The sequence below is a fragment of the Hyla sarda genome, chromosome 5 (genome assembly GCF_029499605.1).
Source record: "Hyla sarda isolate aHylSar1 chromosome 5, aHylSar1.hap1, whole genome shotgun sequence".
Classification (NCBI taxonomy): domain Eukaryota; kingdom Metazoa; phylum Chordata; class Amphibia; order Anura; family Hylidae; genus Hyla; species Hyla sarda.
This window is the reverse complement of record NC_079193.1, coordinates 48,829,142-48,849,261: the sequence shown is the minus strand read 5'-3', so window position 1 is coordinate 48,849,261 and position 20,120 is coordinate 48,829,142. Positions and strand designations below refer to the sequence as shown.

The 20,120-nt window shown below is 40.1% G+C and overlaps 1 protein-coding gene across 12 annotated transcripts in view; it reads left to right on the top strand.

Moving 5' to 3' along the window:
- PARD3 (par-3 family cell polarity regulator) overlaps positions 1 to 20,120 on the top strand; it is a 613,817-nt gene that overhangs the window by 325,692 nt on the left and 268,005 nt on the right. For all 12 annotated transcript variants that reach the window (XM_056519476.1, XM_056519478.1, XM_056519469.1 and 9 more), the window contains one exon: positions 15,948 to 16,098. In XM_056519476.1, the coding sequence (XP_056375451.1) occupies positions 15,948 to 16,098 (151 nt within the window). The remainder of the gene's footprint in view (positions 1 to 15,947; positions 16,099 to 20,120) is intronic.

Below are 20,120 nucleotides of genomic sequence, written 5' to 3'. Positions count from 1 at the left end.
CCCAGCACAATGAAGCCTCCTTACAAATGTTCTCTTTTTGTTGTTGTTTTGTTTTGTTTTCTTGATTATTTTGCTGTACAGCATTCTTAATATAGCGTAAAACATTACCAAACTTTGTAAATCTTTTACTACTTTATAATTGCATTTTTTCTTTTCTAGTTAAAATGCAAAATGTAGACTTTTTCTGGATTCTTGTTGGGGTGTTTGTACATGAAGCAGAGTTTTAAAATTGTGTTCTAATGAAACGGAATGGGGTTGTTGTTTTTTTTCCAGCATTTTTGACTCTTTTATTCCAAACTTAGATCAATAGGGTAGTCACAGAAATTTGTCCAACAAACCCAATATGAAGGAATATGTCATTATTCGATTGCAATGCATTGTGAAAAATCAGGTGTCCAGTCCAAAGGCAATTGATGGACTAGAGCAGTGTTTCCCAACCGGAGTGCCTCCAGCTGTTGCAAAACTACAACTCCCAGCATGAACGAACTCCAGTGTTTCCTAACCGGGGTGCCTCCAGATGTTGCAAAACTACAACTCCCAGCTTGCCTGGACAGCCTTTGGCTGTCCAGGCATGCTGGGGGTTGTAGTTTTGCAACAGCTGGAGGCACCCTGGTTGGGAAAAACTGGAATAGAGAGTTATACACTGGTGAACTGAATAACATTGGTTTTCTAATGACATTGACACCTGTCTTGACCTGTTGGAAGCAGGATAATGGGTAAGCAGAAGGATCTGAGTGAGGGTGGGTTCACGTACGTTTCCCGTATACCTTTTCATTATTGAAAACTCATGGAACCGTGTTGAAAACCGTATACATAGACAAATAATTGAAAACCGTATCCACCCGGATGCATCCGGTTGCATACGGTTTGCTTGCAATACGGTTTTCTCCCGTACTCAAAACCGTAGTTGAACACAGTTTTGTCTCCGGTTTAAAAACCGTACTGCAACTACATACTTTTTTTTTTATTTTTTTTAACATGGACGTCAATGGGAAACGCACATGTATACGGTTCCATACGGGAACCCGTATACGTTATTTACTTGGCACATGCACATTTGCATCCTGCAGTCTCCACCCAACACCCCTCCCATTAAAATGGACAACATTTTCAAAAACGTATGTTTTATTTAAAATACCGTAAAACGGACGGACTGTATGCACTTTTAAAAACATTATACGGTTTAAAAACTCATACGGTTTACTTTTTCCCATACTGTTCCATCCGTTTTTTTGCCGTACGGTTTTCTTTAGAAAAACTGATTGAAAACAGTATGGCAAAAACGTGATGTGAACCCAACCTTACTTTGACGAGGGCCAAATTGTGATCACAAGACAGCTTGGTAGGAGAATTTCTAAAATGGCAGGTTTTGTGGGGTACTTGTGGTACCCAGTGGTTAGTACCTAACAAAAGTGATCCAATAAAGGACAACCGGCAACCCTGGGTCATAGGCAATTAAAGCTCATTGATATATGTGAGGAGGAGAGTATAAACCATCTAGTCTGAACCCACAGAAGAGCTACTGTAGCACAGATTGCTAAAAAAAAAATATTTTAGGGGCACTTTAGGTTTTTTTTTTTTTGTTCTGCGCCATTAGTTATGTAGATTAGCTTAATAGCAGCGCAAATTAGTTTTATTACTGATGGCTTTCTTTCTAAATTACAATCCCCCTTCCGGTCTGACTCTACAGATCCCATAGTGTCCACTGTGTGAAGCGGAAATGATTTTCTCTGTACAGTCCTATGAGATGCTGAATGCTGGCTATGGGTCAGAACACACAGTGCATTACGGTGTGCTGCATAGCTACAAACCAGTCAGGGGGCCCATGTTTACCCCTGTTCACTGCTGAATGGCACATGAACAACAGAACTGGACTATGGAGTAACGGAAGAATGAGGCCTGGTCTGATGAATCATGTGGAATGCCAGATATCTGTGGAAAAGATGGCACCAAGATGCATTATGGGAAGATGACCAGTGAACGTAGGCATCTGTTCTGCTTGGAAACATTTTGTCTTGGCATTTACGTGGATGTTACTTTGGCACGTACCCCCTTTTAAACATTTTATACTGATCAAGTCCTCCCCATCCTGGTAATGGAATTCCTTGATAGCAGTGACCTCTTCCAGCAGGATAATTCCCCAGTGAGATGTTGACACGATTGAACGACTTTGAACGATGGGAAAACAAATCTGATCCGTGGAGGCTGCACCTCACAACTTACAGGACTTAAAAGATCTGCTTCTAACATCTTGGCACCATAAACCACAGGACACCTTCAGTAAAGTCCATGCACTGCTGCGGGCCAGAGGGGTACTCCACTGGCCAGTGTTCGATGTTCCGGTGGTCAACAACACACCTTGTGATGTCATGGCCATGCCCCCTCAATGCCGTCACGCCCCCTCCCATAGACTTGCATTGAGGGGGTGTGGCCAGCAGCGCAAAATCAGCGTTCGGAACATTTAGTTCCAAACGTTGGTCAGTGGAGTACCCCTTTAAAGGGGTAACCCACCCTAGACTGCACAGTTTGCTAAGTTTGCTCCGTACATGATGACTCACGATACAGGGGCCGGAGTATCAGGACATCACGGCTCCGCCCCCTCGTGCCATCACACTCCGCCCCCTCAATGCAAGCCTATGGGAGGGGGCGTTAACTCCGTGCAGTGATGACTTGGGGGGCTGCAAGAGAGAATGCAGGGATCCCCAGCAGCGGGACCCCCATGATCAAACATCTTATCCCCTATCCTTTGTCTCGGGCGCAGTACCCCTGTAAGGCTAATTGATAGTAATATGAATGGAGAAAATAAACTTAAAGGGGTACTCCGCCCCTGGCATCTTATCCCCTATCCAAAGGATAGGGGATAAGATATTAGATCGCCGCAGTCCCACTGCTGGGGACCCCGGGGATTGCCGCTGCGGCACCCCGCCATCATTACTGCGCAGAGCGAGTTTGCTCTGTGCGTAATGACGGGCGATACAGGGGCCGGAGCAGCGTGATGTCATGGCTCCACCCCTCATGACATCACGGCCTGTCCCCTTAATGCAAGTCTATGGCAGGGGGCGTGACGACCGCCACGCCCCCTCCCAAAGACTTGTATTGACATCACGAGGGGCGGAGCAATGACGTCACACTGCTCCGGCCCCTGTATTGCCCGTCGTTACGTGCAGAGCGATCTCGCTCTGTGCAGTAATGATGGCGGGGTGCTGCAGCAGCGATCCCTGGGGTCCCCAGCAGCGGGACCCTGGCGATCTGACATCTTATCCCCTATCCTTTGGATAGGGGATAAGATGTCTAGGGGCGGAGTACCCCTTCAACTATATCAGAGTTAATAGAAAGTATTTACCATCCTTGTGCTGGTTGCGATATAATTCATTTTGCAGAAATAATTTCCTTTCGTAAATGTATGTGCGTAGATTGTATGTGTTCATGTTTAGTTACTGAATCTCATTCACTGCCACCCAGATTTATTTCTCCCCATGTCAGTTCACCAGAAGCAATGCAGTGTTTGGTCGAGGTATATGTTAAATTGGGTAATTTGCCATTACTTCATTACTACACAGTGCAGAAAGATAGGTTTACAAATGGCATCTATTATAAAGCTAATTTGCAAAGAGACTTGATGTAAGAAGCCAATGGTTTTCAAACTCTCCCCATTCTTTGTAAACAAGATCATGTTTTTTTAATTGTTTTCCTGCTCAAGAAACAAAATAGAAAGCCAGGTTTTTTGTTAGAATTTTTAGTTTTTTTCCAATTAAAATTTATATTTAATATAGTAACTGAAAATGTATGCCATCTAGTGCGTACTGAAGCTTATAACCTGTGCAAAATTGGTCTCCTCCAGAAGGAAGACAACTATCTCCCACGCACACCCTCAGGAGAGGCCATTTCAGTCTTCTGGTGGAGAGCTATTTAGGATTCTTGTTTCCAGGGAGAAAGGTTTAAAAGGCTTCCTACATATAGGCTGAGCTCATATGTGTCTTCGAAAGCTGTGTGTCAGGTCTGAAGACTCTAATGGATACTCTTGTACATGTGGTATGGGTCACCAATTGGGCATCATTTTACATATTTAGAAGAAAAAAAATATAGAGGGGCATTTATCATTGTAGGTGTAAGTGAAGCATTTTTCTACACCTTTTTTTGTGTGCTGATAATGTATAGGAGCACCACATTTATGAAATGGTTGCAGAGCATTTTATACATTTTGTGCAGGTACACCTTTTCCGAAATTTTACTCTTCACATACACCAAAAAGCTAAGCTAAGTCTGGGCTGGTGTACTTTAAAGGACATGTCCGGTGCTCACTTTTCTTATTGTATCCGTTCTGGGCTGCAAAAAAAAAGAAAATAAGCTTTCTCTTACCTGCCTACGCTCCCCCGGTGCTCCGGTACAGGTGTTCGGTCCCCGGGCTGTATTCTTCTTACTTCCTGTTAGCCCGGCACGTCACACGGAGCTTAAGCCTATCACTGGCAGAGGCGGGACATCACTGCGGCTGGTGATAGGTTGAAGCTCCCTGTGACGTGCCGGGCTAACAGGAAGTAAGAAGAATACAGCCCGGGGACCAAACACCTGTACTGAAGCACCGGGGGAGAATAGGCAGGTAAGAGAAAATGTGTTTTCTTTCATTTTTCAGCCCAGAACGGATAAAATAAGAAAAGTGAGCACCGGACATCTCCTTTAAAGACTTTTCAGTGGCTTTGCACCTTTTTTTGTGCTTTTTCACAAAAAGGCGCAGTTCATAAAACCCTTCCATATCATGTGTATTGCCAAAATCAGTGGATTGCAACTCACTCAGCAGAAACGTGTAAACCAAAAGGCGCAAATAAACCCTGTCTGCGCCTTTTTTGCGCCTTTTCTAGACACAAAAAAACTGTGTAAAGACAATGACGTTGGCCGTGTAGTCCAAAATTGCAGAGGTGACAAAGGCACTCGCCAGATACAGTGTGACTTCTTCTTTATTGCTTAATGTACATTCTTGCAGGTACAGGCGGCCGCTAGGAGTGTAAGACGCCAGTGCGCATTGATTGGTGACAGCTGTTTCTTTCCGTGAGGAGCTTCAACAGACCATTTCCTCTGACCTGTGCACTCCTACATAAGTGTACACTCCCCTTCTAGTGACATAGAATACAGGTGAGTGGAAAAAATAGAACGTTATTGTGCAATACAAATACATAGAAATATATTCTATTTAAAAAAAATCCTAATTACAACGTAACAGAAAAATCCCCATATCGATTCTGTCATTAAGTCCTGCGTATTCTTGTGCACGCGATCTGAGTATCCACCTGGCTTCTAATTCTCTCAATCTTTTCACATTATCTGCTCCTGGTTCTATATTTAGTTATTGCAGGCCCATAAATGATGATTTATCAATACCGTATAAACTCTAGTATAAGCAGAGTTTTTCAGCACGATTTTTCGTGCTCAAAACGCCCCCCCTCGGCTTATACTCGAGTGAACTCTCCGCCTGTCAATCCCTTCTCAGTGGTCTTCAACCTGCGGACCTCCAGATGTTGCAAAACTACAACTCCCAGCATGCCCGGACAGCCATCGGCGGTCCGGGAATCCTGAGAGTTGTAGTTTTGAAACCTCTGGAGGTCCGCAGGTTGAAGACCACTGCGGCCTTCGTCATCATCCAGACCCCCCTTTAGTTTTCTACTCACCTCCCCTCGGTGGGAAGGTAGGGTGAGCTGGTCCGGGCTATAGATCTGACATGTTCCCTAAATCTCACATTTACCGGTCTTCTAGTACTCCCTATATACTTTTTGCATTCGCAGGTGATCGCATATACACTATTTTTTGTTCTACAGCACATTGTGTATGTGATCACCTGCAAATGCAAAAAGTATTATATAGGGAGTACTAGAAGACCGGTAAATGTGAGATTTAGGGAACATGTCAGATCTATAGCCACTGGTAAAGGGTCACCAAGACTAATAGAGCATATTAATACAGAGCATAATGGACATATTGATAAATCATCATTTATGGGCCTGCAAAAACTAAATATAGAACCAGGAGCAGATAATGTGAAAAGATTGAGGGAATTAGAAGCCAGGTGGATACTCGGTACGTGTGCACAAGAAAATGCAGGACTAAATGACAGAATCGATATGGGAATTTTTCTGTAACGTTGTAATTAGGATTTTTTTAAATAGAATAAATTTCTATGTATTTGTATTGCACAATAATGTTCTATTTTTTTTACACTCCCCTGTATTCTACGTCACTAGTAGAGTGTACACTTATGTAGGAGTGCACAGGTCAGAGGAAATGGTCTGTTGAAGTTCCTCACGTTAAGAAATAGCTGTCACCAATCAATGCGCACTGGCGTCTTACACTCGTAGCAGCTTGCGGCCGCCTGTACCTGCAAGAATGTGCATTAACGGGGTAGTCCCCTGCCTCAGCATTTGGAACATTTTGTTCCGAACGCTTGGAACAGGTGGTGGGGGTCGTTACGTCACTGCCACGCCCCTTGTGACATTACACCACGCCCCCTCAATGCAAGTCTATGGGGGGGCGTGGCTGCCATACCCCCTCCAATAGACTTGCATTGAGGGGGCGTGGTGTAATGTCACAAGGGGCGTGGCAGTGACTTAACGACCCCCGCTGCCTGCTCCAAGCTTTTTAAACTAATGTCGGGTACTGCACAGAGATCGTGGAGGTCCCAGTGGCGGGACCCCCCCATGATTAGACATCCTATCCTCTATCCTTTGGACAGGAGATAAGATGTCTAGGGATGGAGTACCCTTTTAAGCAATAAAAAAAAAAAAGTCGTCACACTGTATCTGGTGAGTGCCTTTATTATCTCTGCAATTTTGGACTGTATACATATGTTCTTGTTTCTTCACAAATGAGCACCACCATTCCACATACTGTGTGCAATTACATTCACCGCATTAGACCTCTCTGAAAGACTGGCTTTTATGGTAGTTCAGCAGTGCCTGCACTTTCTATATTCTTCTGCTTGGAAAAAATAAATATATCCATGTATATATTTATTAATATTTTTTTTTTATCCGTTTAAAAAATTAAAATGAAAGAATTGCTGACGGAGTTTCACACAACGGTGCCCTACGGCAATGTGAACTTAGTGAGTGAGTAGAATAGTCACAAGAGATCAACAACCAGTGTAAACACATTGAGATATATATATATATATATATATATATATATATATATATATATATATATATATAAATATATGTTGGTCAGTGCTATTAGTTTATATATTGTTCCAAATAACAAATTCAGCTCTGTAACATCCACAAATGACCTAAGGTATAAACTCCACACAACTAAGTAGGTGATTCCGTGATTTGTTCTCAGTAATCTCCCGTCTCATCTTTTCAGTGTGCCAAGCATCTTCATTTACAAAGTATTTCCACCTAAAATAACAAATATTAAAGTTGCCAGTAAATAGCTGCATTTCACACGGTCATGTTGAAACAAATTCCAAGTGTAATCAGAACCAAATGGATAAAGATCTCCCCTATTCGCTATATACACCTGGGTAACATATGTTTTGGAGGATGTATTCCCTACTAACTGTGACAGATCCACATAGGGAAAGATGAGTAGTAAGTGTCAGTCCGTCTCCTCGGGGGGCCGGCTCAATGACAACCACAAAGCCAGTGTTGAGTTAACTTATACTGAAGATGGTAGAAATTACTACAAAAAGCTTTATTTTTACCATTTGACAGTAAAAGGGGACCCGGCTATATACTTCACGCAGCGAGGAAAAACCTTTTATGGTCTGAGCCAACTTTCACAGGAATGCACGCTATGGATTTACACAACTTAGAGCCATGAATAAGCCATGTGGCACTTCAAAGCTCCCCGTGATATCACAACTTCATGAACAGTGGTCGAAGTCCATAAACTGATCGCTTCCATTAATTGTTTCTTCCTATGAGAAAAAAAATTCCTTTAAAATTGTCAACTTCTTTTCTGAGGGAAGCATAAAGTAATTACAGTCTAACCTATTTTTGGGGGGCAGCAGAGCTGCAGATTGTTTGGAGTGTTTGTGAATAGGGTCATAGTATAGAGTTCAGTTTTGTTTGTTTTTCCTATATTTTTCAAAGTCCCTTTGGCACATTAAAACACTAAGCAGCCTATTGCCTACCAGGGGCAACTACACTTTTCCTTTTAAACTAGTTTTGCTGTATCCCTCCAATGTGTTTGGCTGGTATGGGCTTCATACCAGGAGACCTCATACACACCCAGCAAAAAAAACAACATAGAAAGTACAACATTCAGATGCAATATGCAAATGAACTCTTAATTTGGAAATGACATCTTTAAAAAAAAAAAAAAAAAAAGGACTCCTTTCAGTACTTATCAGCTGCTGTATGCTCTAAAAGAAGTTGTGTAGTTCTTTCCAGTTTGACCACAGTGCTCTCTGCTGCCATCTATGTCTTTGTCAGGAACTGTCCAGAGTAGGAGAGCAGAGGTGTCAGCAGAGAACACTGTGGTCAAACTGGAAAGAACTACACAAGTTCCTCTGTAGCATGCAGCAGCTGATAAGTACTGGAAGGATTAAGATTGTTAAATAGACGTAATTTTCAAATCTGTTTTACTTTCTGGCACCAGTTGATATGAAAAAAATAATAATTATCTGGAGTACCCCTTTAAGGCTGCAATTTTCCCCCACTGAAGGCTAAACCCAAGATGGCCAGTTGACCTTAGACAAGGTAATGTTGATGCCGTATTGCATTCTTTTCCTCTGATATCTGTAATAGTCTTTGTGCGGACAGTAGCGCAGTCTCCCTTCCTGTGTGTTACCAGACTGTTTGCAGCCTTAAATCCACAAATGATCCAATTGATCCTCACCTACCTGGGTAAACTCTTTAATTTCACCTTATTTATTTCACTTTTTTGCCTCCAGCCGCTGTAAACAGTGATTAATTCATGTTTTAGTGAAGCTGTCACTCCTAATCTGCATTTTATGTAAAAACTAATAAAACAAATCCTTATTTTGCAATTTAAGCCTTATTGAGTCTAATTCACTGGCACTGCAAGTTTATTGTTCTCCTGCAGCTTGACGTGCTTCCAATTGTAATTGTGTTGACCCTTTATTGCAGTAAATCTCCCCAGCGCTTATCAAACAGGGGAAGATAAGGCTACCATTCAGAGCTTCATTAAATATCTCATTTGTATTAGGCAGGCTGAGTGTTGGAATGGGAATCTTCTTTGCAGACTCTCTGACCTCCTGCTCATGGGCTCATGTGCTTGGAATGTCTTGTTTTCTTCCTCCCAATCCCTCCCCTATTTATATCCTTGGCTTTCAGCCAGGTGTTTTTTTTTTTATCCTTCATATTTTTTTTCTTTTACATCAAAGCACATGTTTTTTAACAGTAACTGCAGAATTAGGGATTTACTGTGGATTCCCCTTTAAATTTTACAATATTTAAAGGGATACTCCGCTGCTCAGTGTTTGGAACAAACTGTTCCGAACGCTGGAGCCGGGAGCTTGTGACATCATAGCCACGCCCCCTCACAACGTCACTCCCTGCCCCTTAAATGCAAGTCTATGGGAGGGGGTGACAGCCGTCACGCCTTCTTCCAAAGACTTGCATTGAGGGGGCGGGGTGTGACATCATGAGGGGGTGTGGCTATGATGTCACAAGCTCCCGGCTTCAGCGTTTGAAACTGTTTGTTCCAAACGCTGAGCAGTAGAGTATCCCTTTAAAGTCAGATATTGATACATCTGACTTCTATGGGGAAATTTCTATGCATACTGTGACCTGTACAGGGAGGGGGAGAAGGGGAGCTGTAACCGTCACCTTTTGTGAGTGGTGGATCCTGTGTTCATTACATACCAGTGTCACATTTTAAAATAAACCTACCTGTGATTATAAGGAGGAGACTTCAGCAACATTTTCTCTACAGAACAGCTAGAGTCTCTCTCCTTTTTTTTTTTTTTTTTTTTTTAAAGTGATGTGGAAAATTCTAAATAGAAGTAAAATGAAACCTTAATATTAACCGTAAGCTTTCGTACATTTATAATGCAAGCTAGAAAGTCTAAAGCAGATAAAAACTTTAGGGTATGAAGACTTAATGGACAATGTTAGATTGGAATCATTTATATGCAAGTGGGGGAAGTCTTTTCTGACTGTGTGCTTTCTGGTCCTTCTGTAGAGTTAAGGCTGCCCTTTGTGTCGACTGAATTGACCAAATTTTACTATTTTAGCCAACTATCTTTTATAATTTATTTGTAAATCAGTGTTTTTCAAAAATGTTGTTGTGTTTTTTTGTTTTTTTTTTCTGTTTATTAATAAATTTAATTACAAGGAAAATACTGAAAAATGTTGACACTTAAGGAAGTATAGTAAATATATCATGACATTCTAATAGGCAGTAAACGTTATCTATGAATAGGAATTACAAAAGCATAGGAGGCCACACTACAAAAGACAAATCTGTCAATCTGAAGAAGGGGTATGTTAACCCCGAAACGCGTTGTTGTTTTCTGAACCAATAAAGCTTGAACTTACATTCACTTCCATGACTTGGCTGTGAGATCTCTTTGGACTCCAGAGCGCCTGGTTAAAGGTCATTTTTTCCTGCTATCCAGTATTCCTACAGGATTTCCTTCTGGACTTATCCTGAGACCTGCGGACTTGCACAGGACTCCTTCATCACTACCTCATATTGAGGTTATATGCGGCCATCTATTTAGACCCCCCACCCGTCCCCACTTTATGTGGGGCATTACTTGCTCCCTAGGGTAATGCACTAGGCGCCTCTTTGGGCCTTTTTTCTTTTCTCTTCCTTTACACTAAAAAGAGGCAGCATCCCATAAATATATACACCTATTGCACAGTGGAAAAGTACCCTTATGGCAGTGTTTCACAATGGCTGTCTGGGCATGCTGAAACTTGTAGTTTTGCCACAGCTGGAGCACCCTCGTTGGAAAACACTGCCATATGGGATCATACAAGTGTGATGATGCACAGCATGGTAGCTATAAGTATCTTAAACATAAAGCAGCAACAACCAAGTGTACAAACTGATCGAGAGTAAACAACATGGTGAGAGAGAAAAAAGGGATGATGCCACCGTAACACGTGTTTTGGTGCAACCTTCTTCCAGGGGATGAAAATGCAAGTGTATGGTTGACAATTGAACAGCCTCATTCCCACTGATCTTCATCTTCAGCTTAATAGTTTGTGTAATAGTTATGTCTTTTACAGGTAGAACTGTTTCAAAAAGTTTTTGCAATGCAAATTCTCCCTGTTCTTTCAGCTGCAGCACTATTTATTGGTTTATTATGTTTAATGCAATAAACATTTTTTCAGTCTTTTACCTCTTCTATTGGCATATACTGCTTTGGTATGTGCTTAAGGAGAGATTTAGATTTTTTTTTTCTCTAAGACCTTAGAAGAATCTAATCTATAACTGCTAGGTAGCTTTCTGCTCCTTTATGTGACCTCCGTCCTGTATTTTGGTTCCCATACTGAAATGAAGAATATAAAGAGGAAATGTTTTCAAATCAACTGGTGCCAGAAAATGATACAGATTTGTAAATTACTTTTATTTAATGATTTTAATCATTCCAGTACTTATCAGCTGCTGTATCCTCTAGATCAGGGTTTCTCAAGACCACCCAACAGGTCATGTTTTCTGGATTTCCTTAGTCTTTCACAGGAGATATAATGATGGTCAGTGAATCAGGCATCACCACAGTTATATCACCTGTGAAAGACTAAGGAAATCCTGAAAACATGACCTGTTGGGGGGTCTTGAGGACCGCGCTTGAGAAACACTGCTCTAGATGAAGATGTGTAGTTCTTTCCAGTCTGACCACAGTGCTCTCTACTGCCACCTCTTTCCGTGTCAGGAATTGTCCAGTGCAAGAGCAAATCCCTTTAACAAACCTATCCTGCTCTGGACAGTTCCTGATGGACAGAGATGGCAGCAGAGAGCACAATGGTCAGACCGGAAAGAACTACACAACTTCCTCTGGAGCATACAGCAGCTGATAAGTACTGAAAGGATTTAGATTTTTATCCAGAAATAATTTCCAAATCTGTATAACTTTCTAGCACTAGTTAATTTGAAAACCTATTTTTTCCCTCCGGAGTACCACTTTAACCACTACTTGGTAAAAAAAACAGATAAGCCAGAGTTTATTATTCCCATGTAAAGGAGGAGATATAAATATTAAATGGAAATAGTCTTGATCACATACATTTGTCAAATTGATGTCCTTCGGAATGATCCCGTATGTTTTCAGTGTATTTACAGTACAGAAGCATCAGAGGATTGAACGTCTTAAGATGTCACAGAGAAAACCAATTTGTCAACAAGTATACCAGGCAGAAAAAGTAGGCTACTATTTCAGAGGATACATATAATCACTTTACAGGGGGAAGTATGTATGGAGGGAAAACACACAATTATAGCGAATGGTAGGTGTCCTTCCAACAGGTGACACTGCTATAGTAAAACAATCTTCTCACCATTAGATTGTTCTGTGAGCGGAATCCATTCACATGGGATGCACAGAGACTCTTCTGATGGGAAGAAATAACATTTAAGTACGAGAGAAGATAGTTGCATTGTGGGTGTCAGCGCTTATTGTCTGCCAGAAGCGTCTTCCTTCAAATAAGAGTTTAGTGCAGCCATTTCCAGTTTGAATATTTGATGGGTTTTGACAGCTTCAGTCTTACAAGCGCAGGCGACGGCTCCACCGGCAGCTGTGAATTATGGTTTCACTTTTGTGGGTGACACTTTTGTTTAAGGAATACTTGATGCAGATTTGATTACTTACAACTGAAAACAAGAGACAGGCCTCAATGTGTCAGAGGAGCTGCCGGCTGCCTTGTTTTGTCCTGCCTTTTGCATCATTTCCCTGACACAATCTGCACATTTTAATAAATTTCCCTTTTGGTTTATCTCTTCTTAGTTATTTTTTATTTTTATTTGAAGTTTAAAATTTTAATTCATTTATAGTCTTACAACATTTTACTATACTCATTTCATGTTACAAGAATAAAAAAAAAATCTGTTACGATTTGATAAATAAATTGCTTCCAATGCCAGATTTATTGCTGGTTTCAACGATGGATGTACAAACGGAGTAAAGTAAAAAGAATTGATGAAGTACTTACTGGGTATTCGTATGAAAACTTCAGTTTATTCCATATCAAAAATGATGAAAATGTAGCTGGGAGTCAAGGAACAAGTGGATAGGCGACGACCGTTTTTCACCTAACAGATGAGAAGCAGTCTTTACCTATTCACGCTACTCCCCTGTTTTTTGTCTCACCATGGAGGCCGGAAGAAGCACCTGTTAGTTGAGAAAGTTGCCGCCTATCCACGCTACCCACCTGTTGGTCTCACTGTGAAAGCCAGAAGAAGCACTTGTTAGGTGAGAAATGGTTGTCGCCTATCCACTTGTTCCTTGACTCCCCGCTATATTTCCATCATTTTTGATATGGAATGAACTGAAGTTTTCATATGGATACCCGGTAAGTGCTCCATCGATTCTTTTTACTTCACTCCGTTTCTTGTCTCTCCGTGGAGGCCGGAAGAATCACCTATTAGGTGAGAAACGGTCGTCATCTGTCCAAGCTACCCGCCTGTTTCTTGTCTCACTTTGGAGGCCAGAAGAAGCACCTGTCAGGTGATAAATGATTGTTGCCTATCCATGCTACCTGAGTGCTCCGTCTATTCTTTTTACGTTACTCCATTTGTGCATACATCGTTGTGACATGTTCTGGACGTTAAATACCACAGAACGTGTACACAGTGAAAGTGCCCCATATTGTCTACCCTCCATTCCTGGCTCCCGACTCCCAGTCTGGAGCAACGCATTGCTGATGATACATCTTACCTTTATTTGATATTACTGGTTTCTGCTCTACAATCATCTGTCTTCTATGTGCTATTCATATAGGTAGTCATTATGACATTTCAATATAAGACTGGACAGTTTTCATTTCAGTTCACTAGTTTCTGTACAATCATATTGATAATTGTTGGGTTTAAAGCACAGAGAACATTAGAAAAGATATTATTTATCGTATTTTGCTGTATATACCGCTTGTGTCAATATTTGCCTTTAGAGTATTGTAGGACAGTGACACTCCTTACTGGATTGGGAAGAAGCTCTTCCCTGCTGGCTGTGAGGATCCATAATAGAAATTTTAATTAGATCTCCACCAATGGAGGATTTTTCCAAACCACTGGTTGTTTTTTGGTGTGAAAAATGATTCCAGTTAAGCTACTGTCCTACACTCCTGTCATCTCATCTTCAGAGCTACATCCATGTTGCTGGTGGGAATCAATCCTTTACTTACATACTGCTTATTACACATATTGATAAATGTAGATTTATAGATGTAGATTGTAAGCCCACACGAACAGTGGGCTCTTTCCCTCTTTACAAGTTTGTCTTTTATTTAGTTTATATGTAATGTTTGTTTCCTGTCTTATTTTAGACAAACCCACTTTTCCATGTGTACAGTATGCTGGAATTAATGGAGCTTAAATATGAAATTATTCATAATAAATTTCATCATAACATTATTGACTGTATGCAAAACATTTTTACAACAAGAAGTCTTTAATATAAGTATAACAAATATAACATTTTAAGCCAATGCATTAGGAATTCCCATTGAAGAAACTGTGCAAAAGATTCTTTTCTGGAGTTTATACTCCAGATAAGACTGATTCATTGTATTACCTAGTGCCGGGCTGGTGCATGATGGGCATTCTCTATTTTTCCAGCACAAATAAATGTGTTTAAAAAATGTCTAAACTTTTTTGGGGGGAATTTATTATGTATGTACTCAGCTACTTTTCACTTCCATGCCATTCGAGGTATTTTTGAATGCAAATTTGCGTTGATAGTTTATCAAACGCAACAATTTAAAATTGTTGTTAATTCTTTAGAAATTTCACTCAGACCACACTTGATTAGTTCTAAGCTTTTTTTTTTGTTTTTTGTTTTTGTGCCATTTTTATATTTTTATAAATTTGGCACAGGCACATATGACCTACGACCAGTAAAACAGTGTGAGTAATCACTTAAAATGTTCAATTTTTTCCTTTATTAAAACAAAAAGGTCTTACGATTGTATTGTTAGTAGACTTTGAGGCACACTGGTTGGGAAACATTATTTTACCTAATTTATTTCTTAATGTGGATGATTATCACCTATGTGTTATAGCAACATTATACATGATTTTATTGTCAGTAGACATTTCTGCTGTTATTATTAGTATTAATTATAATGTTGAATATATGCAAAACATGTTTACTCTATTAAGTCTTTAATATAAATATAACAAATGTAATATTTTAAGCCAGTACATTAGGAACTGTACTCGACATTAAGGCCAAAATAAGACATTTTTCAGTGAAAAATTATTTTTGCAGAAATGTGGGTCCAAGTTAGATATCTTAGTATTTCTTGTATAGGTAGACAATAGCCGAGTAATGCATATACACAACACGCTGTGATGACACATGATGGTACATATTTCATTGTATTATAAATCCATTGTGAAAGAATTGAGATCTCATAAATCAGCACCATGTCTTCTGATGGGCAACCATGCTGAAAGCTCCATTTTTTTCGCTTTGTCTTTTTACAAACAAGAGACAAATTCGGAAACCGGAGTATGAGGGGGTTAAAAGACCATAAACATGAGAGCAAATTTGGTCTAATATGATCAGAGACATTGCCTTTGTGCTATTTATTTTTTGCTTAAGGGTGTTGAAATATGACAGGCGCTCCACGGGAGGTATACAACAAAGCGGCATAGAAAGTTGCCCATTAAGCATAACTGTCAGTGCAAATTATTTTGGTAGAGGGTGAAAAGTTCTAGCTCATTTGGTACCCAGCCGGGTGCAGGCCTCAGGCACGTTGTTATTGTTCCCCCATGCTGTTAAATAGACCGTCAGCACTGATATCCCTTCTTTTCTGATTCTACAGTTGGAGTCACCTGGAAGCCCCTCGGGGCCTGAATTGGCCATTGAGACAATGCTGGATGACAGGGAACGAAGAATTTCCCACTCTCTGTACAGCGGCATTGAGGGGTTTGACGAATCGCCCACAAGGAATGCAGCATTAAGTAGGATAATGGGTGAGTCAAGTCGACTCTACTAATCATGTCTTGTTTTTGTTCTTTTCGCTGTTCATTGAAGAGTGATTAATGCATTATTTACAATGGTGACAGGCAGCATACAACATTCGCAAACCTATTTGTAAGGAGCGGGATAAAAAGAATTGTAAATTGATTGACATAGTGTTTTTCCTAATGAAACAGGTGAAATGGCCACTCGGCTTTACGCTGGGCCTGTTCTTTATTGGATTACCTTTTATTTTTGTCTTTCGCCCCATAATGGGCCTATTAAATTAGAGGATGTGCATTCGACATGGTAAGAGCTTGATAGGGCTTTATTAGTAAATCATTGAGCCCTTTCTTTGTGTCGCCCTCGAAGGCTCACTTGTAATGTATGCATATTCGCTCTATTTGATGTTTATTGACTCAAAAGGAAAGGCCTCTGCTGGGAGAAGACTTCATGTCTGAACAACCCATTCTCTTGCTACATGGAGAATAAAAGAGGATTTTTCTCCAGTAAACTTTTTGTTGACGTTTTGAAGATTCGATTATTTTTTATATTTTTTTGTGTTTCTTCATTAATCTTTTAATAGGCCAAAAGTGCTCTAGATAGTGACTTCAGCATCATCGGGTAATGTGAGGCTTTCCCGCTTTTCGTATGTTAGCTTGTCTATGTCAGCACTATATGCCTGAGATAAGCATTTAGTGGAGCATGGGTTACTGAGCACTTTGGAAAGCTGCCACCTAAACTCTTCTTCTGAAGTGAACTGCTGTACAGTAAAGAAACATGCCGTGCTGAAGTGATATGGATTCATTTATTTTTATCACGATCAACAGATTTCACTATTATTTGTAATACATAGAACATTGCATTTTTAATAGGATTTAGGTGGAAATCATATTATCTGACAATTCCATAGTGTGGCAACTTGGGGTACCTGATGGTGTAAATAAAAAATAATCAAGAAAAATGTAAAAAAAAAAAAAAAAAATGTGTGTGTGTGTGTGTGTGTGTGTATATATATATATATATATATATATATATATATATATATATATATACACATATACATTTTCAATAACATAAACAGTATGGCAAAAACCTCACAATCACTTTATAGCTGTGTCTTTTAGGTGCCTTTGGTGTCCATCATTGATGTCAGATGCATTTATGTATCTCACCCCAAAAATTCTCTTTGGCCACCATTCTGTTGTCTGTTTTATGTAAGCTCTTTTTTTTTTGCCTTTACCTTCGTGTTTCCCAACCAGGGTGCCTCCAGCAAAACTACAACTCCCAGCATGCTTGAACAGCCGGGGACATATTGCTAATTAATGGCAATCCATCTATCAGCTTAATAGTTTAAATAGTTTACCGGTCATCAAACCATATTTTCTAAACTTACTCAGATAATATTCCTTTACTACTCCTAACACCCCTTCTGCCCTTAAAAAACCTGTGTTTCATACCTTTCCCCTTACTCAAATTGTGTGAGCTCCTGGAAGGAGAAAGTGGGCGTTCCCCAACAGGCGCAATGTCACTGAAGCCTACGAGAGCTGTGCCTTGTCATGCCCAGCACACACTTCCTGAGTTTAGTCTCCTGCCAGGCCGGGTGGGGGGTGACCAAACTAACTTGGGGCAGGGAACAGAACAGAGCCACCTAGTGGCCATTTTTTCAATCACAATAAAAACATATAAAGGTTGAGAATTTTAACAGCAAGAAAATAGCAAAGTGTCTTATAATTGCATAAGGAACAATATATAAAAAAATTAGTTTGGTGACAGGTACTCTTTAAAAATGAATTTCTATAGTTTACTACAGGGTTGTTTTTGTTTTTTTAACTTGACAGCTAGGACTGTGTGCCCCCCAAACCCCCTACTGCGGGTTGTGAAGAATTTCCCTAATGGAGACAACTGACGCGGTGCACAGTGCAGCAGAATCCTAATGAAAACAATGGGAGTTTGCAGCAATGCAATTTTTCTGGCAGATAATGCCCAGAAATTCTGCCCTCTGAACCTTCCCTTGGCATTTTTCATACATAGTGGGGAAGATTTATCAATATGTGTCTGTGTGCAGCGACTGCACAGCCTTTTTTTTTTGTGTGTGTTTTTTGGCTTATGTACGCCAAATTTATCAAAAACACAGTTTTGAGACTTAGTTAATAAATCTTGTCCACTGCATAGTCAAGAATGGAGCACTGCATTTCACAATCACTTTTGCCAAAGTTGTTTATTTTGAAATTGCACAAAATTTTGCATTAAAAACTGTGCCAAGAAAATGTCAGGAAGGCAATTGTTAACCTCCCTCAGTATTTTTAGCCAGAACCTCGGGTGGGTCCAAAACAGAAAACCGTACAAAAATTTTCTTTCAACTTTTTTTTTTTTTTGTGCAATTTCCACTCTGGGTCCACTCGGTGTCTACAAACACTGACCAAATTACTTTGTGTGAATGCGGCCTTACAAATGAATTGGAAAACGAAGATGTGGATTTTGTTAGACATTTCTTACGGCAAATGAATATCAATGACTTTTGGGTATTCCAATGTTTTTGAACTATTTTGCGATCTCTAAAATATTTACAAAGCCAGAACATAAACATGAAAACGTAAGACTGTGGAATGGGTCATCGGAGTGCCATCCATGACTTGCTTGGGTTTCCTATTTCTCAGTGCATTAGCTCTGAATGTGTATAGATAATTTTCTGCATCCTTTGTTATCATGCGGCATCACGCCGGCTCTGCCGTCCCCTGTGGCCGGTGAGGTTATTAGCGCTTGCTTTGCAGCAATCCAGTCTTCTCCCTTAACAGACCCAGTTAATAAAGACTTGTCTGGCCACGGAGGACTCGGATTTACCGATCAGTCCGTCCTGGGATTAGTTTGTGAGGATTTTCAAATTTGAAATACAATGAGCTGTTTGATTAAAATTGTTCCTGACATTTTTTTTTTCCTTACCGGCGAGTAATTTTTTCCCTCCCTTCTTGCATATAAAGACCCAAGCAGTGATTAGTTCATTCAGATTCCAGTGTTTCTAATGAGCTCATTAACACCGTAATTAAGAAAAATAATTATTTTTTGTGGTCTCCATGTTTTGCTATAAACATGGTAAACAGTACATACACTATTGTAGATTTCATCATACGCAAGAGAAAAAAAAAATCTTTTTATTCCCCTTCAAGTTTATATACCAACATATACAGCTTCATTTTACCAGTTACATTTACACAAAAACCTGAAATTCACAAATACAGTATAAATATTAACCCTTAACCCCTACCCAACCCCACCCTTCCCTGTGGATGGGGGGAAAAAATCTATTTATATAATCTTAGACGAATGCCTTCAGCTGTTGCAAAACTACTACTCCCAGCTTGGCCGCTGGACAGCTATTATACATAAAAAATAAATACATTTAAAAAAAGCCAGATTTAAAAAAAATTTTTTTTCCATTTATGTCATCCTACATCCTAGACCAATGTTTTCCAGTCAGTGCGCCTCCAACTTTAGCAAAACTACTACTCCCAGCATGTTCAGACAGCCTTCGACTGTTGCAGAACTACAACTCCCAGAATGGCCGAACTGCCATTATACATTAGAAAAAGGAAATCCATTTGTCACTCTAGACCAATGTTTCCCAGCCAGTGTGCCTCTAGCTGTTGCAAAACTACAACTCCCAGCATGGCCGGGCAGCCTCCGGCTGCCCGGCAATGCTGGAAGTTGTAGTTTTGCAACAGCTGGGGGCACGGTGGTAGGGAAACCCTGTCCTAGACTGGCTTGGCAATGATGTCTGAATTGGTTAAATTATTTGGTATCATGTATTGCACAAGTTAATAATGGATTTTTTTTAGAAGTTAAAAAGCAGAAAAATAAACATGACTCACTTAAAAGTCCCAAAAAGTACTGACCTGGAAACGCGCTTCCACTTTAGAACTTAACATGTTGTTCACCAATGATTTTGATTGGCCAAGAAGGATCATGTTGTGCTGTTTGTGACCACAAAGAAACAGGAATTTCTTTTTTTTTTTCTTTTTTAGCATACTATTGCTTT